The sequence below is a fragment of the Falco cherrug genome, chromosome 3 (genome assembly GCF_023634085.1).
Source record: "Falco cherrug isolate bFalChe1 chromosome 3, bFalChe1.pri, whole genome shotgun sequence".
In the NCBI taxonomy this organism is placed as follows: domain Eukaryota; kingdom Metazoa; phylum Chordata; class Aves; order Falconiformes; family Falconidae; genus Falco; species Falco cherrug.
The window spans coordinates 62,857,494-62,884,746 of NC_073699.1; the positions used below are offsets into that span (position 1 = coordinate 62,857,494).

At 39.4% G+C, this 27,253-nt stretch overlaps 1 protein-coding gene across 3 annotated transcripts in view; it reads left to right on the plus strand.

Moving 5' to 3' along the window:
• GNAL (G protein subunit alpha L) overlaps nt 1–27,253 on the plus strand; it is a 195,774-nt gene that overhangs the window by 61,885 nt on the left and 106,636 nt on the right. Inside the window, exons 1-4 of one of the 3 annotated variants that reach the window (XM_005432002.4) lie at nt 10,200–10,941; nt 11,288–11,360; nt 12,217–12,271; nt 12,455–12,574. In XM_005432002.4, the coding sequence (XP_005432059.1) occupies nt 10,803–10,941; nt 11,288–11,360; nt 12,217–12,271; nt 12,455–12,574 (387 nt within the window). In that variant the 5' untranslated portion in view covers nt 10,200–10,802. Of the gene's footprint in view, nt 1–10,199; nt 10,942–11,047; nt 11,168–11,287; nt 11,361–12,216; nt 12,272–12,454; nt 12,575–27,253 lie in introns of those variants that run through there. The other 2 variants (XM_027798611.2, XM_005432003.4) reach the window with 2 other exon arrangements.

Here is a 27,253-nt window from a genome sequence, read left to right on the forward strand (position 1 = left end):
GGTTTTAACCCTTACTGGATGTAACATCGTGTCTTTGCTATGCATGATTATAGCAGATTTTCTGTGTGGCCTGTATCAAAGGTTTCTCTTATTATCATTGATATGATATTAACTGACAAAATTTTCAAGTGAGCAGATTCCAAGCATAAATTTTGGCATATGTAATAATAATATTTTAATCTGGTGTCAAGGTTTTTGTGTGCCAAGTAAAAAAAAAAAAAATTAAAAACCTGCCATAGTGTACATTTGGAATAGAGCAAGCTGTAAAAAAAAAAGACATTATTTTAGTATTATACATAGGTACTATAGCATGGATTTGCTTAGCTTATAGGTAATCCAAATACTTCCAGAGTATTGGTCAGTGTAAAGAATGACTTTTTAGGTTGTCATCATGATTTCAATAACAAATAATTAGAACAGTCACCTGCTAAGATCTAGTTCTTAAAATCTGATAGTAAATTCAGAACAACAAAAAAAAAAGTCACTTAAAGGGTATGTAGCATCTGTATTTTTATGTCTGTCAATATTCTGAATTTTTGAAGTGCAGCCTGTCTATTCAGTATATTCCAAAAAGGCACAGAAAAGAAGGATTACTACACATTCAAGAAGTTCATGGCGATGACGTGGCTGTAAATGTGAACTCTAAACATGTAACGTAAGTTGTATACCAACACTCATTCAGATTTCCATAGGCAGTTGAAATTACTAACAGTCCACAGGAAAGGAAAAACAGAATTTGGCAGTATTGGAAGTATTTTGCCACAGCATCAGTTTTTTGTGTTAATTTTTGGCTCTGTGCTGTGTGTGGTTTACAGAAGACAGCCATCAGCTCATGCTGTAAATCACACAAAATTTTGGAGTCAACATATGGAAAGTAACCAAGTTAAACTTGAAAATTTAGGCACTTGACTGAGTGCCTAATCTTCTCCTTTCTGCTTACCTTCTTGCGGGGCATACAGAGGAATAATCTGACCATTCAGAGAGCTGTAAATAGCAGAGAAGGTGACTTGGGCTGGGGAAGCAGTATGGTAAAGGCATGAAGGCAGCCTGAGGAGATTCACAGATTAGGCGGGAGGCTATTGTTTGCTGACACAATAGAAGGAACAGGCTCAGAAAGGTGTGTGGACGCCTGCCATCTCCAGCCTCCTTTCCCTCCCCTGGACGGACATCCAGGGCAGAAACAGCAGCCTGCCATGACAAGGCAGAAGCATGAGGGATGAGGGACAGGACCTCCCCTCTGTCCCCGGGGCGGTTGTGTTGCTCCCTGAGCCAGACCCATCTGGGTATCGCTGCTGTTTTCTGCAGTCGTGCTCTTAGAGAGCCGGACTTTTCTGGCGGCTTGAAACTGATTTTTCCTATCATTTGCACATGGCTCGCTGCATCTCAGGACAGATTAAATTAGGTGAAACAGCTCAGATTGTAGTATATTAAATACTTTTCTCTAGTCATGGGCGAGCTCTCTGGTACTCCTCTGGAAAGTGATGGTATGCTTTTGGTGTCTGACAGGCAAAACCAGCGGCCTGGACCTGTGGTTCTGGGTAAAACATTGCCCCGGTGGTCCTTGCAGTGTGCTGGCTGTGGCAGAAAGCTGCAGCCCTCGTGGCCCAGGGTGACAAGGCAGGCCACAGTGTGCTGCGTGCTTCACCTGATCATTGCAGGCAACCACAGGGATCCCTGGTCTAATAAACCCTGTTGTTCCTCATCTACTTCTCTGATACCAGCTGTCCTTTCTTACCATCTTCATCCCTCTGTACTTCTGCCAGTTTGTGATCATTTTTTTTGAGTGGAAGTGACCAATATTGTTCATGTTTTTCCATTAATTCCTGTAATTATAACACTTATTTTTCTCTATATGACGAATACCTTCTTTGAGATGTTCTGGGTCTCCATTTTGGGGGGTTTGGGGTTTTTTTTCTTTTGTTTTGCTTGCTTTATTTTTTTAATGTTCACTCTGACAGCTCATGGTTATTCTGAGGTGAAATACATCCAGAAAGTCAGCTTTCAAAGGGAAGGGCTCTGTGATGGTATACACGTGCAGAGGAGCAGCATCTGAGATGCACAAGCAACTCAAATTTGGCAGTTTGCTATTTCTTTCATCATTTGCTTCTGCAGTCTCAATAAAATTATATAACAATGAATGACATAGAATAAACTTATGTCATGTATTGTGTGCCTTTTACAGATGTAATTCTTGAGTCTTTCTGAATGTACAGCTAGCTGTCCCTTCACAAACACACTATAAATCATATGGACCACAAACGTTTGAATGGTACAGAGAAGTTTTAATCTGTCATTTACATGTTCAGACAGAGAATCCTTGTGTGTATTCTTCCAAGCTCTCGTCTTTGTATACAGTTTTATGCTAGTTTGTATTTCTGGTAAATGTTTCACAGGGCTGACCTATTAATAACTGGTTTTCCCTACGTGAGCAGGCAGCATCCTAAGCTGTCTAAAGGTTAAGAACAGATTTGTCAATGAAAGTTTATAGTGGTTATTTTTATTTAGATCAAGTGTTCTCAGTCAGCGTCCATGTAAAAGAACTATGTAAAAGAATACAATAGTCATAATGTATCTAATGATCCTTTAGTGGCAGATTATGATCATATCTTTATTAGTGGTAGTAATTGTGGTGACAGTGTTGCTGACAGGTTAAGCCGTTTCTTACGACAATTGCTTTTGTGCTGTTGCATCAGGATCAGAATGCAGTTCCTGAAGATTTGCATATTACGAAGAATAGGCTGCAAAGACATGGAAGCACAATCTTGTCATTGTGTTTAGTGATGTGGGTGGCAGATCGCTGTAGCTGATTCTGAGCAGGAAGAGCTTGCATATGGGTAGGTTTAAAGGCCTTCAAATGTTTTAGGATTGGTAGGCAAATTGGTTGGCTAGGTGAATGGTGTTGTAAGTTGTTAAATACTCCAAGCAGCTATATGCTTTTTAAAACCCTCTGAGTGTTTTAAAAGATACAGTGCAGTGTCTGAACAGCTGCGTGAGTTTAGATTGCTGGATTAGACCATTTTTGCATTTGTACTATGGCTAACCTCAGATGCTGCTGTGATAATTCTGCATAGCATTGCACTGCATCATTTGGACTTAAGCTATGATTTACAATTTCAAGGAGGTTGGAAGGCGTTAAGCTAGAATGGTTCTGTTTAAAAAAAAAAAACAAACACAAAACTAAAACAAATGTACCTGTAATTAAGCAGATTGGTATGGAAGCATGACACCATTGTTGATCGACCTGAAACTTTACACCCAGAGAAAATGTTGCCATGTTTTAGGAAGTTTTCTCACATTATACATTTGTATTTTAGAAACAAATTTTTCTTTCCCAAAGTGTGTGAGAAAACACAGATTCCTCAGTACCTTATTATTAAGCGACTTACTCCTTGACTGCAAGTTTTCTGGACTTTTCAACCTTTCTCCCTTCTCCTTCATGCACACACTGAAGTTTTTATCACCTTTCATCCCAAGCAAAGTGATCCTGTGAGATTTCATCCATATTCTGGATCCTTAGTATAAATTAAACAAATCTTTGCTCCTAAGAATCTAACTGATGTTATACAAACAGCCCAGTGGCTGCTGGAAAAAAAAACTTTTGCTTTTTAGTAAAAATAGGATGAATAAAATCATATGCATTTGAATTCCATTAACTCATGCTATAAAGGTTCCATCAGAATAGCATTGTAATTTTGAGACTAGCAGGGAATAAGGGAATAGAAGAGAAAGAGAATAGAGTAAGTAGACTTATTTCCCAGGAAATGGTCACAGTATGTTTACAATTGTTTTTGCCCTCTCCCACATAGGTATGCAGATAGAATAGTCATCTAGGTAAGTAATTTATCTGCTTAGTCTTCATATCTACTGCTTTATCTGTCCAGAGAAATAAATAATGTAATGTCACGAAAGCATAGAAATTTAATTGCAACATACACCTGGTTTTGGAAGGACTACGTGGGTCATCAAGTCATGTCTCTTCAATTATGAGCAAAAATACGTATAGGAAACTTAAGATCTGTACTACAGAAGGCTAAGAGGAATGTGACTCAACAAATACTTGTTACAACCAGATGTATAGGTTAAGAAAAGAGATGGATGAGGAGGAAAACACTGTGTGGTTGGTTATTCTGTAAGTTCTGATGTTTTATCTGGACTTGCTAGTCCAGACTGATGCAGTCAGGAAAAAGCTGTATTTCTGCAATAAATATTGATAGAAATCAGAGTGTGAGTGTGTGAGGCTATACACATCTTGGCAACATTATTTCTCGAAGCCAATTTTTACTGATGACTCTTGTGTGTAGTTACATGTTGGGATCCTTAAACAAGGTTAGGAAACAGACTTAGTTCCTACGACCTTACCAGTGCTTCTGGGTATTGGAATTGCATTAATATGCACTCAGTGGCTGCAGTTATAGAATTCCTTGATTCATGTTAAGGTAGTTGTATGCAAAGATTGTGTTTATTTGTAAATTTTTTCTGTCGAGGGACACCATTGATTCACCATTGACGATTACTGCAGGCACTCAGAAGAATTAGAATATAATTTTGAATTTGAATGCCAGTAACTTAACTATGCAGAGACTTCCTTTATTTGAAAATCAGACATTTGTGGGGATAGCTAAAAATTTATCAAGCAGAGGAGTTAAACAACAGTGAAAAAACTGAAGAGTATCTCTACATTTATATCAAGACAGAAGGGTGATAAAGGCACAAGCAAATCACGGGTCAGGTGTGTCTGTGGTGAATGTAGAGACTATCTAGCTCAGCAGAATGTTGTCTAATGTGTGGGGGTGGAGGCAAACATGCTGTGACGGCAAGTGTTATGCTGAGGCATGTGCCTCAGAGTTAAAGGTAAGGTTAAGGCACATCTCACATATGTTTGGTGCCTTACAGGGGTTTCCCCCCAGTTTTTCATTCCCGTCCAAATAGGGAGATTGTGATGGTCGACCTGAGCATTTACTATTAAGTTCAAAATTCTGTATGACATATAAAACCCTTTATAAACTGCAGATAAATGATTTGGCTTCACTGTTACAGCTGTGCAAGATGTTGGTCAGCATGTTGCAGAGAATGCAGATGTCTCCTGTATAGATTTTTCCCCTTGTTTTTAAAAGTAGCAACTCCATCTATAATTCTAGCTGACTTCTTTCTTTATTGATGAATTCACTTCTAAATTGGGGTGATACTAGCATGTTTTGCCTGGCTTTATTTAAATGTATTTAATCTCAAGGACTCTTCTAAACAACTGATTAGATCTAATTTTCCATTGCCTTAAATGTAAATGTATTACTTTGTATATTCAGTTTAAGAGGGCAGGGGGTATGTCCATGTCCTTTGCATGTCCAGCCAAGTGAAACTCTCCATAAACTGGGATACTGGCAGAGAAGTGCCTCCTGTTTTGCTAACAGCATAACGTATCTCATAATCTCACAAATTCATCAGATGAGAAATTGTCCTTTTGCTTATTGCAAAAGCATCCGTGTCACTTTATTTAAAAGTGTTACTTGATTGTAGGAATATTTAAATCTCACGAGGTTACTTAGTCTTGAAACATTATTAGGACCTTGGTGGATTTACGCTAGTTTCAGTCAGTAACTTCTGCCTCTGGTACTGACAGATGGATGTGTGTGCACTGCTGCCACACAAGTCTCTTCATAGAAAGGGATTTTCCTTACCAACAAGGATCTAAATTGAAACCCTGAGCTGATGGGGATGGCCAAAGCAGAAATTCCCCTTTACCTCTGCTTCCTTGCAGGACATGGATGAGGAATAACTAGCTTGGATAAGGAATAAGTAGCTTGAATGAAAGAGGATTGTCCTCTTTAACACAATCATTCTGCAAATCTGCTTTTCACCTGATACTTTTCCATGCAGGCTTCCAGGAGCATCTGGCTCCTTATTGGAGCTAATCTTCCCCTTCACAAATGCTTTCTCAGGGCAAAAGGCTATCGTGATTTCTGTGGGCTGCTGCCTGCAGTTTTTCTTTGGAAAACTTTTCTTTTTCTTTGTACTCTATTACCTTTAGTCCGTAGTCTTCTACCGCATCACTTCATCTGCTTTCTCCCTTTCACTGCTTGCCTATGCCTTGCAGAGTTGGGGTGGATTGTGGTTTCTGGGAGAGGAGCAGGCAAGGGGTAAGTTGGTCTGACAGGTGAGTTACATGATGACAGCTGCCAAATAAAAGGAGTATGGCATGGGAATGAGGACAGCAAACTGGGTCAGGGAGCCAGGGAACTACTCAGACCATTGCCATGCCCCTCAGCATTTCCTGACTCTCCTGCATCGGTGAGTTTGTCCTTTATCCACAGACGTGAAGTCAATTCAGGCTCAGGTCCACAATCACTGTGAAAATGCATACATCACCTTCTCAGGCATCTCTCCCATCCTGCTTCTTAAAACAGAAAAGCTCCTCTCAAAATTCTTTTGATGACTTTTTTGAGGTCATTGATTTAAACTAAAGGATAAAGGTTAGAATTCTTCGTGTGACATTCACTTCTCTGTAAAGCACGTACTGTGTATTTTCTAGACCCTTCGTGTTTTTAATGCAGTAAGAGTCGTAATTTTTGTTGGTTCATGGTTCACGGATGTTACAAAAATCCAAGTGTGGCCTTGCAGGGAGTGTGTACTTTTGTGTTAATATTGACATCTGCAGAGAGACAAACTTACCGAGAATTTATTACCAGAAAGAGAGAATTATTTTTCTTGAATACCTATGCAAATACTGATCTGTTTTCCTCTTTTCAGACCATGCTTTGACAATAAGGTGGAGTAAAAAACATGGGTACTAGGATATCTGCATATCCTGACATGTAGTGATGGGCTACCTGAAAAAAGAGAGGTCAGTGAGGAGAAGCAGGTCAGGTCACCACAGCGTTACCCGCCTAGTGTAGTGTCCATACTTGAGGGCAGGGATGCAAATAGTTCAGAGACTCATGTGCAAGCTGAGGCAGGAAGAGTGACAAGCAGGAAGAATCTCTCCCAGTTGCTTAGCTCCCCCCATAAGCTTTTGTTTTCATCTGTCTTTCCATTTGCTCTTTTTTTGAGAAACAGAACCAAAGCCACCATAGAGGCTGTGTAAAGGGAAGATGGTCTGCAAAGGGTCTGCAGGGTTTCTGTAGAGAAACTTTCTCCACCCCTACCTAATGTTTGCAAGGAAAAGCTCTGCATCAATACTGCTCTGGATTTAGAGGGTCAAGGAACAACTGGGTCTCTTGAGCTGCATCTGTAGGAACTCCCCATTATTTCTCACTGGGGTTCTGTTCCTCTTTAGCTCAAACAGGATGGACATGAGACACAAGACCGTGGCTTTGTGGCAGGGGTGGCCACCCCACCCAGTATGTCTGTTTCCTCGAACTTAGCTTCAACTGGTTTGTCAATTCTTTTCTGTTCAAGAATGCAAACGTGGCCTCAAGGAAGCAACTTGGGCTCCCCAACATTCAGCCTGAGACTCACAAATAATGCAGCCTGAGGTGGGAACTTGCGAAGCAAAGCAGGAAATAAAGGTGTCTTTGGTTTCCCCCCAGGAGGGCTTATGCTGTATTGCCTGGTTTCACAATGGGACAACACCAAGTTTGAGCACAAAGCATAAGATGAATGTTATTTTTGTACATACTCAGTGTGTATTTATATTTATATATATGTGCATATATAAATGTATACATATGTATACATATGTTGCCTGATCTGATGTGGCAGAAGCAATGTGAAAGTCTTCATTCTCACGAGGACGAGGAACTTGAGGGGGATGCCATGTTGGTTGCCTGGGAAGAGAGTGGAAGAGCAGGAAGAATCTCCTTTCCCTTGCCTGGGATTTTGTTTTTATTCACATGTACAATTTGTACTAGAAGCTGTTTTGGTAAAGCAGGATGCTGAAACCTTTTATAGAGACAGGTATTTGGATTATGCTCACTGTTTAGGTTGGTCTGCATGCAGAGGAGTCATATATTCATGTGATAGCTGTGATTTCTGTCGGGGGGTGGGGGGGTGGAATGCTGTGTCTAAAGGGGTGAAAGCTTCCCTTGTGTTTATTATTGTTTCTAGGATTTTGTAGTTTCGAATGTGTCAGGATAAGTGCTGTATTTGGGAAAAGCAAAGTGAGGGTTGGGAATATAATTGCAGCCAAAAGTTTTTTCTGGGCACAGGTTGCTTGCGCGTGTCATTCTTGAACTCTGTGATCTTTTCTCAGGAGGAAGAGACCCAAAAGGGTCATGGGGTTTTTCGAGGGGGAGAGAGGAAATGAGAAACACTTTCTCTCTTTTGGAGAAAGGTAAAAGCAGGATATACCAGGATCCTGTCAAATCCTATTTATTGGCACTGAGCCTTTTCAAAGCTGAGAACAAATCTGCACCAAAAATCCCAACTTTAGTACGTGCAGAAAGAAAACTGCTGAGGAGAGGAGGGAAAGAAACAAGGCAGATTTAGCTCCTAGGACCAACTGACACTAGCCAGATTTGGGATTTAGGTCCCAAACTGAGTTATTTACATAGGAAATAAATAAGGTTATGCACACCTTGTGCATCATAAAGTACAATTTTGACACTTAAGAACTATGAAAATCCAGACCCAGTTAGTGATTTCTAGGCAATCCTGTTCGGTTTTGAGCCCTCAAAGGGCCTCACCAGAGAGCAAACATGACTGCTCTTCACAAAAGCCATTCATCATGTATCCTGTGCCTGACAGCCTCCAAAAAACAGCGGTAACCCTGAACTGTGCTTCCAAACCTACCTGTATCTGAGGTGGCGTTTGCCCTCCAGTTAGGAAAAAAGTAGTCTATTCTGAAAAATGCAGTCCAGTAATGCTTAAAAATGCCTATTTCAGCCTGGCAGATCCTTCGTTATCTGTAGCGTGTCTGTCCACCCCCCCACACCGCCTATGTAAGAAGGAAGATAAAACAGCTTCCAGAGTCTAGATCAAGCAGTACCATAAAAACACGTATCTGGCAGTTGAATTCAGCCATCTCTGAAAACTCCATGTACCCAACCACAGCTGGAGCAGTACCTGTTTCTTTTCTGGATCCAGCCCTTTTCACCTTCCTATGATGTGTGCTCCAAGTAGACAGTACCAGTTCCTCTTCCTTGACCTAGTGTTTCCCACCAGAGTGAGGGAGCAATTGGGGGGGCGGGGGGGAGGAGGGAGATCCTTCTGCTCATAAAATCTAGTTTCTTTTTGCCACATGCATCTCAAGACTTTGAGAGTATCATTTGATAAAAATGATACTTTGTTTGAAGTTGATGGCAGTCTCTCTTTGATTTTAGTCAGGGCCAGAATTTCGCACACGTATGTAGCTATCAAAATACTAATTTTTCAGTAATCCATTTTCGTAAGTCTGGGGGAATAATAATATTTGGAGAGAAATGCTGAAACTATTTTCAGACTTTAGAGGTGTCATTTCCATCCTTCTTTTAGTGCTTTTGTGCCCCAGTGAATTGGGGATCACGTTTGAGTAGTGCTGGTGGTTTCTCCGCAGTGGAAGTTCAGGAAGAGCCGGATGCTGTACCGCTGCTTTTGCACTGAGGTGCTGGGTTGCAAGGTGGGAGATGGGAAGCAAGAAGGAGTACCTGCAGTTTTCTGGGTGGTAAATGAAAGAAGAAACACAGGGGTTTCTCGTTGAGATTTGTGGTGGTGGTGGTGGTAGTGTGCGTGTGACTACGTTTGGGGTAAACGTTGCTGTGAGCCATTGGGACAGCTTCATTTTCTTGTTCAGCTGACACAGTGTGGAGCATTCAGAGGAGAAAAGCCACCTATGTGCTGCTGTGACAGCTCACGGAAAGGGCCACTTTGTTTATTAGCAAGCCAAGGCACGGTGTTTGTGCGTATGTGTGCATTTTCTATAGGCGCAGGTACGCCTGCCGGTGGGGACACCCGGTGGCACGGCCCGCGGCCGGTGAGGGTGGCAGGCAGCACCTGTGGCAGCCGGGGCTTCCGACCTGGCAGCGTCAGGCTTTGTCCTGGCGGCCGCCAGGCCCGTCCAGCACCGCCGCGGAATGAGGGGAAATATCGGGACAGCCCGGATCCCCGGGGGCCGCGTCCCGGAGCCCCCTTGCCCCGCCGCAGGGCCGCGGGGGGCAGCAGGGCCGAGGCCGCGGGTCCCGCCGCGGCGGTGCCAGCTCCGGGTTTTGGCGGCAGCAGCGCTGCCGGGCCGCGGGGCCGAGGCTGCCGTGCGCGGCGGCGCAGGGGCGCGGTGCGGGGCGGCGCGGTGCGGGGCGGCCCGGGGCGGGGGGGCGGCAGGGACCGCCTGGCCGCGGCCCCGCAGGATCCAGGTAGATCGGTCCGGCTTTTACCTTTCTCCTTCGGCTTCGCTGCGCGTAGGGCCGGTAGCCGGGCTGTTTCCTGGTCTCGCAGAAAGAGGCAGTGCTGAGTTAGGGAGACAAAAATAGACCTTTACAGAGAAATATAGGGATTGTGCGCGCGGTGGGGAGGGAGAGAGGAGAGCGGCACCCGGCTGGTTTCCAGGAGGAGCCCTTTTCTCCCTCTCGTTGCATGTTAGGCATTTTTGCACAGATTTCTCCCCCCACCCCCTCCGTGCCGGGGCACGGCCGCCTCCGCCGCCCGCTCCCCGCATCTCTCCGGGGGAGCCAGCCGAGCCACTCCGCGGCGATCCGAGCGCGGCCAGAGACCATTTTATGCGAGCAAGCCGGGGGGGAGGAAGAGAAGAGAAGCCGTCGCAGGGACACACGGATATAAAGACTTGTCTTCTGCCTTCCCCCACACCCCCACCCCCCACCCCCCCCGCCCCCCCACCCCCCTTTGTAAATACTAAATCTGTAAAGGCAAGGATTTGACATCCATCCTAAGCAGCGGCTATGGGGTGTTTGGGCAACAGCAAAACGGAGGATCAGCGTATCGATGAGAAAGCGCAGCGAGAAGCCAACAAAAAAATAGAGAAGCAGTTGCAGAAAGAGAGGCTGGCTTATAAAGCGACACACCGCTTGCTCCTGCTGGGTAAGGAGGAAGGGGGCAGAGGTGGGGGACACGGGGAGAGGGGGACGAGGATGGGGGCATCTGCCCCAGCCCGCCTGGGCGCCAGGGCGCAGCGGAGAGGGGACATGTCTGTGCCTTAGGTATGAAGAATGTAGGCTGTTGTGTGTTGAGCAGTATGCGAGACGTCCCCAGATTGAGCTCAGCGCCTGAGCCACATGGATGCATACATACAGAAACGCTGCCGGAGGTGGGAGATGCTGTCGCGTCCAAAAAAAAAAAAAAAACCCACCAAAAAAAAAACCCGACCCCAAACCCCCAGCCTGAACCGTGTGTCACAATGTTCTCCTTTTCCTTCTTTCTCTTTTAGGGGCTGGTGAGTCAGGAAAAAGCACTATTGTGAAACAAATGCGAATCCTGCATGTCAATGGATTTAATTCAGAGTAAGAATGACTGCCGCTTTGTGACTTATTTTTCATTAAATGTTGGAGACAGGTTAACACACAGTAGGCTAGGGAATTTCTCCTCTCATCCCCAGTGTTTTGGTGGCTTGACACTGCGTTTTGGGGGAGGGAGGGGAGGAAGGGGAGTGAGAATAAGGAAATTACTGCTATTGTATATTTGCATTTTCTCCTTCTGGCCCCTTTACTGTATTTTACACTGTTGCTACTGCAGCGCTTGACAGGCCCCTGTGTAGCAACAACATGGCGACTACTTTTTACATAGAAGCAAATAACCAAATATTGCATCTGTCTGTAATACAAAAATACATGTCAAGTCATATTCAGGATGACAGTGGCTGCTGTTTTTCCAGTATTTGGGTTAGTGTAAAACTGAAACCAATTTTACACGTTTGTTAGAAATCATGCTGTTTTCTGAGGCTGCAGCATTTTCTCTCCGAAGAACTCTTTGCCAGAAATTGTTATTAATCCATAGCATTAATTTTAGATATCTGTTGGCCTTCAACTGCATGTTGTTAATTTAGAGCATGTTTACAGCATGCTGTAGAAATGAAAGAATAACTTCCAGTTGTATCAGGGAAGGCTTTGCAGATGTGGCTGTGATTGTCTGGTTTAAAAAAAAATATCTCAGGGATGAATGTGCATTGCCCTTCATACTATGCAAGAAAAGGGGTAAGGAGAAAAATATATTTATCTTGCTGTTCCTTTCAGTTAGTATGTTGTAATGATTGAAGAGCAGATAAACAAGCGATCAGTGAAAAAAAAAAGATTGAATGCAACTGACTGAACTGCTTTGGAAGAAAAAAATCAAAGTGTTAATATTTCTGTTTTAATGCAGAGAAAAGAAACAGAAAATACTGGATATTCGGAAAAATGTTAAAGATGCGATTGTGGTAAGAACATACTTTATACTGTTCTTAAGTGCTTGGGTGTACTGGAAATGATAAGGATTGTTCTCTCCAAGATTGTGCTGAGAGAAATCCCTTTTTGCTGATCAGATTGGATTATCTTCTATTGATCCTGTATCCTAGATTTATCCAGATTAATGTGTTTGTTTTTGTTTTATCCAATTCTAGACTATAGTTTCAGCTATGAGCACTTTAATACCCCCAGTTCCATTGGCCAACCCAGAAAACCAATTTCGAATGGACTACATCAAGAGTATAGCTCCTCTTTCTGACTTTGACTATACACAGGTAAGAATAGAAACTGCTGATTTATTGTGCTTCAAGGGGGAAGATGCTGCTTCACTTTGATTTAGTGAAACGGTGGTTTTTTAACTTTTTGGAAGGTGGTCACGGGAAGAGCTTATGCCTGCTCTGCCACTGGGTTAACTTTCTTACGAGACTGTGGTGGTTGCACCTGTTTTAGTGGTGCAAGGTTTTCTTGTTACTGATTTATTTGCTGCTGTTTGTAAATGCTGTTTGTGCATTTAGTTCTTCTCTTCAAAATTTCTGGTATAATGATACATATTGACATGTCAGATAAGACTTTGCTGAAAGCTGGTTTCCTGCCTGGAATTAGATGCAGGATGTCAGTCTGGGGAGTTACAGTCGACCAACAGAAAAGGATATAAAGGGATAGAGTGGTTCCAGTGTTGTTTACCATGCTTACTGCACTTTGGAGTGCAAGCTCACATAAAAGGTGGTCCAGTAAGGTGGTATGCTTCCTGATGTATTTATTGTAGTTGGCATGAGCAGTGGTTTACTTGTATGTAAATGTTGCCATCTTTTGATATGGAATCACTAGAAAATTAAGTATTTCTGTATAGAAGATACTCTGTTGTAGACAAATGAGAGGTACCGGTCAGATTAACTTGCATAGGCATCTTATATGTGATTATTTTTATCTTTTTGTGTTATTATTATTTATAATAACATGCATAGAATGTTTTATGGTTTATGCATGACATGAAAGCAAGTGCATAGACAATCTGAATATTATAAGGAATTCTGGTTTTGCAGTAGGACAATTTTTAATTTGCCTTAAAATGGTATTGAGAGCAATTTGTTATGGATACAGCAAGGACTAAAAACATCTTCATTCATTGGCTAAACGATTGCGAGTTGTTCATGCTATCAATATTACCAAAGAAGCCATTTACAATAGAGTGTCTTTAGGTTATTGTAGCCCCAGGGTGGAAGGAGGAGAAGGGGAAAGAGTCGTTTCTTTATTATATGACTCATATTCTCTGGTGTGTGGTTTTGCCTCTGGTAAACCTACCACTTTGAAGGTTCAAGATAAAGAAAAAATATCAGACATCTTGTACAGTTAGAATTTAACACAGAATGCAGATGTTAAGAAAGCCACTGCAAGGTACACCCACATACTGCATAATTGCTCAACTGGTAGATGTAAGTTAGTGAAAATGAGAAACTCTTTTTAGAAATGGAATGCAAGTTTGACATGAAATATTTGTCTTAACGCAGGTATTGCACTTCTGAGGCATTTGTTGCTCCTGGGGGGCTGGGGGGGGATGATGTTGGTGGAATTTTGACCTCTGTTTGAGTAAAAAGAAGGTGGCATATATCCTTTGCAGTTCTCAATAGTACATCTCGGGTTTTGGGTTTCTGGGATAAAAGAAAACTGAAGTGGACTTTTCATAGGGCTGGAGTTATTTTTTATTTTCATTTTATCGTTTACAAAAATTTTTCTTTTTCACAGCAGCTGACTGTATCTAGCCAAATGTGATTCACTGATATATTATAGAGGGGAAAACTTATTGCTCTTGGAGGGGAAAAGAACAGGACCCAGTGGACTGTGAAACAAGTAATAATTAATTTTAAAATCTCAATTCAAAGTTCATTTTGTTTTAAAATTAAAAAAATAACTTTTTTAATTGAGTAGGATTTCTGAAACTGTCATCACATTTTTTGAAGTAGTGTCAAATAATAGTCATAATTTAAAAAAAAAAAAGGTGTTACAAGCTTATAAAAAGAAAAATCAGTGCTCATTTAGAAGTAAATATACTTTGTGTATCACTTTCATCTTTGCCTCCTGTTTTCTTCTCTGCTCAATTGATAGGTTTCATATTTATAAAATGTATAGTCTGGCTAAATTTTGATTTTTTGTTGTTGTTGGTTTGGTATGTTACTTGTCTCCAGGAAAATGCGTGAGCAAGACAGATTTGGGGGGGGGGGGGGGGAAGGTGCTGTCGTGCTTCAGGGCTTGATTCTACTCCAGTTTAAGTAAATGATAAATTAAAGTAAAACTAAGTTTCCAGCTGAAATAACTTTCGACCCATTTAGTATTTTTGGATAAGAACAAATATAAAAATAAATACTTGGGTAGTAATCAATAACGAATCCTTTGCTAGGCTTTACTGCTTCTCTTAATTGATAGCTGATGTATAGAATAAGGCCTTCTGAGCCAGAGAAACCAATACAGTACTTATCAGTAGACATTCAAGACTTGCAGTTGTATCGTCCCTACTGAAAAACAGTTGTAAAGGAAAAAATGCTGACTTTGGCAGTGCTTAGGTGTTGCCTCTGGGGTAAATTCTGGCACATTCTAAAATGTGACAAGGGTTACCCTTCTTCCTTTGAATGAAGGAAGAGACAATTTTAAGGTTTTTAACAATGTGGATGGTAATGAGCTGTTAAAGACATAGCCCTTGGTGTTGCAATATGAGTTACAGATGTGGGGTTTTTTGGATGATGTTAGCCATGTAAACTTCATCATAAAAATCAATGTATTTTAGTTGAAGATGCATTTCAAATACATTGCACACAGAGTGTGGGGAAAATGACTGCACTGTATCATGAGTCTTTAAAGAGAGATCCCTGATGAAATGCAAAAGCTTCACTGATGGCACAATATGACCAACACTCATGAGGCACTAATTTAACTATATTTGTGACATATTTGGTATGCTTGAATAGACATTGTTAAATTGCATACAAAATAACTAATATGCATTTAATTGTGAAAATTGTCCTTTAAGTGGATTTGAAAATACTGATTTCCTGTGGGTGAAATCATACTCTTAATTGCAATTTATGACTGAAATTCCAAGAACTTGAGTAAGGATGGGATTCACGTTTAGACTCAGATATGTATTTTGGGTTTTTGCTTGGCTGTTTTTTTAATTGCATAGCTTTCTACAAAATGTAAGCAGAACATCTTACTTAGTAGTGATACAAATTTTAAAACAAATTATTTTCTCTTTACAGCCTTTTAACATTCATTTAAAAGCCTGAGTTCCCCCCCAATAGTTTTACTTACTTTTAAAAAATTATTCTTTAATTTGATTTAGTTGCGCTGCATTGATGATTTATCTAGTTGATGTAAAGCAAAATCAAAGGTTTCCTGATTTCTTTTGTAATTTCATGTTGCCTTTCATGGCTTTTATTAAAAGACTTTACAAAATTTTTATGAAGAAATTCCTGGGTGACTGATGTGGTCTAATTCTAGAAATCGCAAAAATTAGCGCTACAGTTTTTACAGAGTTAATAAATGTGAATAAAGCAAGTACCCACTGTAGTTTCTTTGTGGAAGTCATGAAAGGAATCAAGGTAAATTTTCATCTGATGACTAGTTTAGATGCTATCTGAATTCCATATTCCAGGTTGGAATCAGCAGAAGGGCTTTACAACAGAAATGGAAGCACGCACACTGAAAGGTTTCATTATTTTTGGCAAAGTGTTGATTGATATTTGCTAAAGTTAACAGGAATTGACATGCACCATTTTTAATCCTTTATTGATGGGGATTTATTTTGTCCTTTGTAATCAGAGTGAACATATTAAGGGCATATTATGCTGGTAGCTGTGGAAAAACATGGTGTATTATGTAAGCGTGTGTTTACTCAAGTTCAGTTGTATTTATAAAGTACTTGAATTTGGTGGGCACTACAAAGCCACTCGGTACGTAATTCCTTTACCCTTTGTCTTCCCCAAAAATGTAGTTAATTTAAGTTGCTTTTCATAAGATATGTCTTGGATCGAGCTCATCTGATCAGTTACCTGTAGGTATATAGCAGGTAGTCAGTTAGCTACCACCACTTCCATAGTCAAGTGTTTGACTATACAAACCAGTTACCAATGAACGTAAATCATTTGCTTAATAGAGAACATCTAAACACTTCACCCAGGTTTTGGAGACAAGGGAGAATTTTCAGAAGATTACTTTTCCTTTGCTAAGAACGTTTTAGAGAGGCAATGTATTTTCTTGAACCTTCATGAAACAGTGAATTGTGCAAATGTAGTCCCTTGTGCTGATTTTAAAATGTGAGTTTTGAAAATAATTTTTAAAAGCTATTTTATCTATTAGGCAAACTCTTTAATTTAGCTTTTAAATGTGAAATGTTAACGTAGGCATTGACAAGGAAACTACTTTAGATTAATCTGATATGTGGTTTGCTCTGCATTTTCAGATACTGCAGTTTGAGTTCGATTTGATGACTTTAATTTTCTTCCACATTTTCTCCTTAAAAATCAGGACTTTCTTGTGTCTTTACTGTTTGAATAGAAAGAGAGAAAAATTGGGTTTTGGTCAGAATTTGAAGTTACATAGACTTCTGTTAGGCTTTTCACATTTTTCTTAGACCTGATATTCAGATTCAAGCTGGTGTTGACAACTGGTGAGGGCTAGTTTTCACAGAGTGTGTCTCAATGTTTGAAGTAACTGGAAATCTTGCTCAAGTGAAGTGTGTCATGGGGCTATAGAAAATCTTTATCCTGAATAAATACTTAAATAAAAGATAAAAAACATGATAAAAATGATTCATATATAGTTAAACTTGCTTGGGTTATGCAGTTAATGCTGTGACTTTAATATCCTATTTGATCACAAATTGTTTAAGTTTCCTGGTTACAAGTACTTGATGTAACCCAAAGGAGTTACAAAGTAGCATCATCTTACATGTTTGGATTTTCAAATAATTTGCAATATTTCCATTTCTCAGGAGTGTGAAAATATACAAAGTTTTACATTAAAACATCATCAAATAAAAGACAATGCGGTGATACTGCCACTCAAATGGCTTCACTTGATTTTTCTTTCTATCTAGATTTTTACTTCAGGCCTTTGTTTACCATTTTGGTAGATTGAACAGCCACAAGTTTTTATAATTACCTGTGATAGTGATACTTAACATTACTACAGTGTCAAGTCAACATTAACTTTTAAAAATCAATTAGACTTTTAAAAATCAGTTCATTTGCGTTTGTTGTAGTCTAAGATGCACACTGGTAATTCTTCATTTGGTCTTATTCTCACAAACATGGAAAGGATCTGGAAGGCCAGATAATGATTCAGTTGTATAGGTCCAACAACATTATTACTTCCCTGAATTAATAACACTTGAAAAACTAATGGAGAAGGCTGTCAGAGAAAGACAGCTTAAAATGCTGCGTATGCTAATGTAGTTGTTGGCAACTCCTCAGTCTTCACACAAAGGTTAAAACTGTCAATAGAACTGATATAGAAAAGTAGTGGATACTAGGGAGAATTAGGTAACAGGTGAGAGTTCTTTCTTGTGATAGCACTTGTTCTTATGCTGTATACTAACTATTAATTAACAGCAGATACTGAAGTTGAGCTGTTTTCATGTTAAGAGCAGATTCTGCTGATGCCCAGTATACCTTTTCTTCCATATGAAATGCCTACTTGCATACAAATGTAGCATAAGCATGTCTGGTTTTCCTTAAATCAGCAAGTGAAGTCCCCAGTGTTCTCATTAGTCAATGTTAAAATAGAAAATTGCAAACATTTCTTATGTGAGATTAAGAATATACTTCAGTGTTCGGTATTATTTTGTTCTTACTCTCTGTAAGCATTAAGTTTGCTGTTGATGGATCAGTCAATCCAGTACTGCTTTCAGAAATAATCAGTCATTACTTTAACTGTGGAGTTTCAAAAATACAGAACTATAACTGGGATCATCCTACAAGCAAGTATAGGGCAAATTTGGGGAAAAAGAAAAAAAAAGAAAAAAAAAAAACCCTAAACCAACATATCCCCAAACTTCTCAAATTGATAATATGTGCTGGAACTACACTGTATATGGAAGTGTAAAATTCCACCATGGTTTTCTTGAATTCCTTTATTTTAATCCTTTAATAAATATTCTGATTTTACTGAAAACACAACTGGGGCTAAACTTGGAGTCGTTTGCGTAAAGTACAGCTCTTCTATGAGGCTCAGGATTTCTTTCTTAAAATACATGGTTTGTGTTTGTGTTGGGGGGGGGCGTTTTAGGATGAAAGAATTCCTTCTGTTCAAGCATAAAAATAAAGTAGGGTTTTTGCTGTAGTAAAACACTACTCTGTTTAACAAAAGTGTAACAACATATTTCTTCCTCCCCTTGTTCCAAGCTCACTGAACCACAACTGTTAACTGTTCATACTTATGATAAGTAAATAATTAAATTTGTGTTCCAGGAAAGGAGCTCAGGGATCTACTTAGGCCCCCAACAATTAAAGTAGAAATACTGAGATTGGGAGCCATAGGAGGTCCTGTACCTAATGACAAATGATCCACAGTTAAGAAATGTAATATGTGTTCAGAAAAAAATGAAAAGAAACAGGTATCAAATTTTGTGTTTGTTTCTAGATCTTCCTATCTCAATATTTTTAAGGACAGGTTCAACTTTGAAATATACAGAAAAAGTTCACCTTTTCCACGTGCATTTGCCTCTTTTAGAACATACTTTTGCATAGCTTACAGTGTAAAATAGTGAATTTAATTCTGAAAAGACAATTATTTGAGAAAGTCTTACGAACAATGCTTCTTATGAATCAAGTGCAGTGTTACATTCAATATTGCATCATTATAGTAACACCAAATTAAATGATTGCTATCTTATAATGTGAATCTGATTTCCCAGATAGCAAAGTGGTATTCACACTTTATCCAGACTACCTTATTTATTATCATCACACAACACAGAGACTTTCACTGTGAAACTGGAGACATATTGTCATTTACTATTACTGCTAACTAAAATTTAAATTACTGCCATAGTCTCCCAAATTGTTGACATTTACTGATACTAGTTCGAGTTTTGTACCTGTGAATACAAAGTAGTTGGAGTTTTTTTGAAAGTCAAGCTAGCGTCCAGACAAATACTGTAAATAAATAATAATACATGTCACATTCTGCCTTATTTTGCTACAATTTTAGCTGAAAATTTCATATACTTCTATCGTACTTTACAAGGATAAAAATATTTTTATATCTAAATCTGGATATTTGATTTGATTCAGTGGGAAGACTAATAACTTGAATTATCATTTTAAGTAGGAGTGACTGATTTTCCTCACAGAACCACAAATGTATTAAAGAATCATTTATGAGCTTTAGAATACTTCTGTTCATCAGGTAATTTTCAGTGTATACCCTAATTTAAATTAAAGGCAGAAGCAATAAATTAAAGCCCGTACTATCCTTATTTTTGTACTGGCCATGGGTGTCTGAAGCATTTTTTTAAAACTGTGGTTGCTTAGGGGGGGCTGCGGTTTTGTATTCCTTTGCAACTTGTGGCTGCTGCCAGGGTATCTTCCAAAAGCAGTTCTGCGATGTGCAGGTGGCGTCAGTCCTTCTTCATCCCAGGTGGTAAGATTCAGAGAAACAGCTGACGGAGTAGCATTGGTCATAAGGTTGGTGCCTGACGGAGTGTAGTAGCCTGGCCAGAATAACAAACTGATCCTGGTTCCTAGTGTTCCTTTAGGGAAGAAACAGGAGAGAAATTCTTGCCATTTTTAGCACTTATGTTGAGTTGCATTGAAATCTCTAGAAGATTTAATTACGAATTAGTACGTAGTTTATTAAAATTTAACATGCACTTAAAAACATTTGCAAGAACTTTGCTTGTTTGTTCCCTCATGTGTAAATCAAACTGAATTATAGTGAAAGTAAATGTAAATACAGGCAAAGGGTAGTCACACTTTTAATGAAGACACACTGTCCAATTAGTCCGGGGATGATAACATTTCAGACTTTCACAAGTGACAGTTTTCAGAGGAAGGGTAGTGAAATATTTAATGTATTGTCATTATTTATAAACTACGTTAAAAAGATTTTCCGTCACAGCCAGAGAAAAGGTAAATATAGCAGAGTATGTTTCATCACAATTGTCCTCATTATTAATTAATTATTTTAATCTTTTAGGCCAAAGATAGCAGGTTGATGTACTGCTTTTGTTATTTTTGAGTGGTCTGTAAAAGTAGTGTGTTTCCTAGTGAGGGAGAGTCTGTTTTTTTATTTTAGTGGCCATGATAAAAATGGGGTCAGGGAAAAATCATATGCATGTGTATTGTCACTGTAGCCAGTGGAGACCTATGGAACAGGGGTTATCACCTACTCAAATAGTAATAGCATCATTATTTAGAGTTTCAAAGGAGTGTTCAGCTGCACAACAGCAAGAGCTGTGTCCCCTTACTTCAGCACATGATGAGATTTTAGCTTCAGTTTCAGAAAACAGTGTTGAGCATTGCCAGCTTAGACTTTTGCTTTTTTTTTTTTTTTAACCACATCCATAGCTTCACCCATTGCTTGTACTTATTGTCAACAGTGGATTATCTTTTTTAAAGTCAATATAGTCTGCATCAACAGATGGGTTATTTTGTTTGCAGAAGGTAGCAACCTGAGCTGCATAATAGAGAACAAGCTAAAACAGTGTGAGCAGAAGATTGTATTATATACCTTGCATACAGTGAAGTAAATAAGTAGAAACCCAAGAATTACTATGAATTTTTTTTCCCCAGAGTATCTAAAAAGCTCTTTACAATAAATGTAAATAGGACTTTAAAGCAGATGAAAGGCAAGAACAATGCACATTTGCATTTAACTGCTAAAAGTTTCTGTAAAATGTTTATGGATTTGTTCTGCCACCTATTTCATGTAATAATTTGCTTTTCTGTAGCTGAAGAGTTTTGATTCAAGTTCCAGGACATTCTCTTTAAAAGGAGTCAGGAGGAGAATGTAATTTGTACAACGTGGTTTTAAGTTTATATTGTCTTTCACTTTGGAAATTCTTGCAATAATTTCTTGGAACAGAGCTACCTCTGGCTGTAAGCATGCCAGCTATCACTTGAAGCATGCAGATTATGGTTTTTTGCTTTAAATCAGTAGATTAATTTTGGTTGGTTTAAACTGCACTCTTGTAATTAATCTACTAGCATTTGTTTTAAAAACCTATGCTGGATGTTTTGAAAGGATATTTATCCTTAGGCAAGAAGAATATTGGAATATTTGTCTGTTATGTCGACATTAGAGATTAACTTTGCCTTTTAAATGTTTTAAAAGTAAACGTTTTCTGATACCTCTGCCAATTCATTCCATTTGAGTTTTCTTATTGCTGTCAGTAGGACTTAAACATATTTTAATGCAAATAATTATCCCACTGCCTTGAACTGTGAAATTGTTTAGCAAGATAAAATAGTCTAAAGATATGCAAGCCCTCTTAGCTCTGTTAATTTGATGAACGTTTTTTGATCACGTCCACCCTCACTTCCATAGGATGTTAAGTGACAGAGCTGTGCAGATCATTCTTTTCTTAACATGCACCCACATACTTTCTTTCATAGGAGCTAAATAATATCAAATTTAAGAACTGTCAGGTAGGAAAACAAGAAAAGGCAAAGAATGGTTCAGTAAAATAGGGGAAAGTGTATCCTCACTTCCCTCTGTACAGACAGCTGACTGCCCCTTGCCTGCACTCCTACAGCTGACCACGAATAGCAGCAGGACATGGTTGTCAGCCAGCTCCAGGCTGCCTTTGGTGCAGGCTGTGTGCCTTGAGGAGTTTCCGACCCTAGGCAAATAGAAAAGGTGGAGGAGAAATGTAAATGGGAAAAAAAAGCCAAACCATTATGCAACAAGTATATAGTCACTTCTGTTTTGTCATTGAGAGTGGGAGAGGTCAGCTATCTTCACTTGCTGCTGAAACCATGTCATTCATTACCAGGTATCATGGGAAGAGTGAGGCTTCAGGGCAGGATCCATAGCCTGAATCGTTTGAGTGAGAATGTTCTTTCTGGTGGGCGGGTGTCCTCTTAACTTGAACTTTAGCTTGTCCTTCCTTCTCAAGCTGTCAGTGTTGCCTGTTCCTTTTGGGAAGAGCAGACTTGCTTATTTAGGGTAACAGTAGAGCTTTATTTTTGCACCCCTAGGGTTACCGTGCTTAATCATTGTTGTTATCTGCTGATTTTCTTTGTAGATTTTAACAGCAGCAAACTAAACGTGCTTTTATGGTATATTACGGACCAAAAGAGTAATTAGTCAGGGAGTACATAAGTGAGACATCATAATTAAAAAAATAATTGTATGGATTTAACATCACATTAGTAGAGGAAGATGGCTTTTGACGTTTCTGAGATACAGCCATTCAAACTGCAGAGGATTTTCGCTTTTATTTTGAAGAAATAGGGGATTAAATTTCATTCTTGGCTTTCAGTTCCACAGAACAGGTTTTGATGCTTCTCACTGATGAACGAAAGCCTGGCAAGAAGTATAATATTCCATAAATACAGAAGTCATCCTAAACAAATGTATTTCCTAGGTTCTAATCTTGCAAAGGCTTAAACATACAGATATATGTCAACCTTAATGTACTGCTAGCACAGCATTCCAGTTGAGCTCATAGCTGAGCTTCCGGTTGCACAGTGGTATTAATATCAAAATCACAAATACTTTCAGTTGAAAAACAAAACAAGCGAATCATTTCTTCTTGTTAAATTTACATTTGGGAGGTCGCTGAGCACTTTTATGGATTTTCTTGGGGGTGGGAAAAGTTGTGTAGGTTAGAGATTGGCACAAAACTTGAAATAAGCAAAATCTTTTTCAGATAAGTGACAGTTCTCTGGATGCTATTAAGCTGTGAACAGTAGGTCTTTTCAATAATCACTGTGATTCATTTTCATATTGTGTTTTTTTTTAATAATAATATCTTTAAAAGGCTTGCTGAACAGTAGGCTGCACTGGCATAACTTTCTGTGCAGAAGGAAAGGTTTCAGGCACAGATAATTTACCTTAAATTGATTTGCACAGCTCAATAAAACCATAAGAAAACTCTACCAGCTCAGATCACGGGTTCATTTAGCACCAGATCTCGTATCTGACTACGGCTGATAGCAAAGCTGGAAAAAGAGTTTAAGAACGGGGCAAGCACATTGTAATGTTTCCCACATTGATTGTCCTAGTCTCCACAGATTGATGGCTGAAGTATTTTTTGACTGGGAGTGGTATTTCTCTGTTTAATAACTTTGGTGCATTTTTCTTCCAGGAATTCTTTTGTGGTTTTCCCCCCACCCCCCCTCCAACCTGTGTGAACTTTCAGTTATGGCAGTGAGTTCTACAGTTTAAGTATGTATTGTATGAGGAAGTGCCACTTGATTGATTTTTCTGGGTTTTGTTTTTGTTTCCACCCCCCCTCCCCAAGCCTGCTATCCACCGATCTTCCCTAGTTTGTCTATTAGAAATATTACATCTTTTCCACATTGCCCTTTTCATTGTGGATCGTATCACTCCAAATATTTGTCTTTCTGCTTAAGGAATCTAACTTGTTCCCTCACAGGGCTTCTTCCATATCTTTGCTCATTCTTGTTGCCTTTCCATGTATCTTCTAGTTTTAGTGGACCTTGTTGGCAATGAGAGACCAGAGCTGCACACAGTACTCATGGTGTAGATACACTGGGGATTTTTACAGTAGCGTTATGTTTTCTTTTTCATTCTTTAATCTTTTTCTAATAATTCCTATATTGTTTGGGGTTTTTTGAACACTGAGTTGACATCTTTATGGAATTATAGTAGATTATTTTATAATTCCAAGAGAATTTGAACACAATTTCAGGTAGGAGGAATATGCATGAAGGTCTCTGTACCAACATTAGCAGAGCCCAAAGGGTACTGTTAATGACAGTTATCCTTATTCTAATCGGTATTTTCAGATCTGTCATACATTTTGACTAGTTCAAAAAATCGATTACATTAATTTTTTTTATTTTCATGTGTAATGACGTGTCTCCTCATTTGCTAATGCTGCCATATATCCCTTATGAAAAAGTATATTTTAAATTATCTACCGTAACTAATAATTTCTTCTGTGCAAAAGGAGAACACATGTTATTTTTGTTCTTAAAATGAAGAAGAACTCGGTCTTCAGTCTGATTTTGGAGAGGCGATACATTGTTCTTTAATTGTTTGTTACAGTTTGCCTGATTTAGCATAAAAGATGACCATTCTTTGGAACCCTTCTCATTAGAGAAAATGATTAAAAATGCCACTTTTTTTTTTTCCTTGCAATTCCTAATGCATGTTACTAAGAGAAAATGTTTTGAACTTTTTGATCTCCCTTGAGGAAATGCTGCAAGCAGCAGAATTTTTATGTCCATTTAGGTCTTAGGTGATTCAGCATTTGTGGTTTGTGGGAAAATGAGTTGTAGATTATGATTAAAGGAGAAAAAATAGTGAGGAGTGGCTACTAGAGAAGGCATCTTTTTACTGTTAAAATATTTTTTGGATTGGCTTTTCCTCATTTTTAAACCTCTACCTCGGTTCCTCCTATTTTTTCTCTCAATTGTGACTGTACACTTCAAAGAGAATCATTCCATTCTGTTTCACTTTTCAGTTTTTTTATCAGTACAAAGAATTAAGAACAAGTTGCTGTAGGTTCTTGATAATACTAAATCCATACATTTAAGCCTGTCAAACATCGTTGTCTCCAACAGGTCAACCAGTCATACCCTTCTGGCAGCCTCTCAGGAATAAACAGAAAATCTCTAGGGAGGGAATGGAAGAGGATACAGGACGCAAAAAAAAAACCTGCTTGTAGTGCAGGAAAAATTCTTTGTTGTAGTAATGGACCACAAACAATGAGTTAACTCATTCTGGGATGCATTAGCAAGACTATTTTACAAAAAGACATGAAGTAATTATGCCATTCGCTTTGGCACTGGTGAGTCCTCAGCTGAGGTATTGTGTCTAGTTTTGGGAACTGAACTTAAAAAGTACACAAATGGAGTCCAGAGGAGAGCATCAAGAGTAAGAGGAGACAAAGAAAACTGGGTATGTTTACTCCTGAAAAGAGAACGCTCGCAAGTTGAAGGGGAAAGGGAGCCAAATACAAATTTTAGCATTTAAAAAGCTGTGACAACATATTCTTGTGCCTGTCTTTTCAGACAGAGGAAATGAACCTGAGGAGAGGAGAAAATTCCTCTCTTCTGGGTTGTATGGTTCAGGATACTCTACAACAGTAAGTTTAAAGATCACAATCTTGCAAATACACTGAGAAGTGACTGCCCAGTTTCAGGCATTTAAAGGTGTATTTTCAGTGACATGAATCACCTCATGCTCAAGTTAAAAACATAGGAAAATCTGGAAAACTTTGGAAGATAGACATCCTATCAGTTAGTCTTTCACATTTGCCACTGTTTCTGTTCACAGAGGTCCTGTGGGCATGTTGGTTGAAAGCTCCTGGGACTTCTTTTCCAAAACCAAAGCTTCAGTAGAGACTTCATTAGTTATCTACCTGACTTGTCATGGTCTTGTGTAAATGGTGATGATTTCTCTTAAATTTCTCTTAAATAGCACATGTTCTTACAGAGTGGTATTTGGACAGTGTAGCAGACGATAACAGAGTATGTAATACTATATTGTGCCTCCACATATTGATTGTTTTAAATCTAAATCCTGGCAAGATGCAAATGATTCTGTTCTTCTGGTGGAGACTTATCCACATCTCCTTATCAGACAGGGCCTAATATTTTCTTTCCTAAAAGCAGAAAAAAATGGTTGAGGAAGTAATGCTGTCGGGAGTATTATCTCTAAAGGCTCAAAGAAGCAAAGGACGTGCCTTCAGGTACTTTCAGTTAAAAGCAGCAAGGAGGAGGTTTTGCATTCATACATGTATTCACTGACATACATATATGCATTTAAGTGTAAGACACTTCCTATTTCTGTACAAGCTTCTAATCTGCTCAAGAACTAGCACATCTTGTGGCTAACGGTGAGGAGAAGAATCCTGTTCCTAGGTTCTTAGCGGTAGGTCCTCAAGCACATGGAAATGAAAGGCGGATTTGGACAATAAAACAAAGTTTATCTCAAGTTTGTGGCATTAGAGGGAAAGTTCCCCAAATGAAGGGTGGCAGGTGAGTACCTTTGAAGTGTTGGTGACAGCTCCCAGCTGTCACAGCAAGGAAGTACATGTGTGAGGCCAGTGACGTCACTTGGCAGTCTGCAGGCTTTTGGACATGTGTGCTAGTGCGTTTGTCATCCTAAGAGGGGCTTGAGAGGAGAGTTACAGCAAAGCTGATGATTTTGCTAGTGAGAGGTTTAAGGAACTGCGGAAACAGTTCATAGGAAATCAGGTTTCATTAGTTCTCTTGCTCATTATAGTAAATTCTGTAGGTAGGAGAAGTAACTTGTCACAGCACTCTCCAAACTAGCTAGCTGCGACAAGGTCTTTTACCGTCACATACCAACATTTGTTGATCAGTGAAGGGCTGCTCTATGGAATTTGAGGATGTAATCAGGAGAAAATCCTGACTCTTGACAGTCAGCTTGACTGCTGGGGGAATTCCAGGCATTTGCTTCTAGCGGGAGAGCTCATTTGCTCTCAGCACTCCTTGTTTGCTGTACTTACGGACTGGCTGAGTTGGGTCAGTGTATACTATTTCTGGGCAGGCTTTTCCAGTGTTAAGGGTGGGCTCTTGTTGGGACCTGATGTTTCAGAACTGCAGGGCATTTTACTGGTCAACTGACATTCTAATTAATTTACTTTTTTGAGATACTTACGTGCATATGAGAACTTTTTCTTCTCCCTACATCAGTTATTTTTCTCTTCAGGTTTTATATTTTATGCAAGTCATCAGTCTTTGAACCATGTGTCTGCTCTGAGCACACATGCTAAGGAGTGCATGCTGTGTAGTTTCATG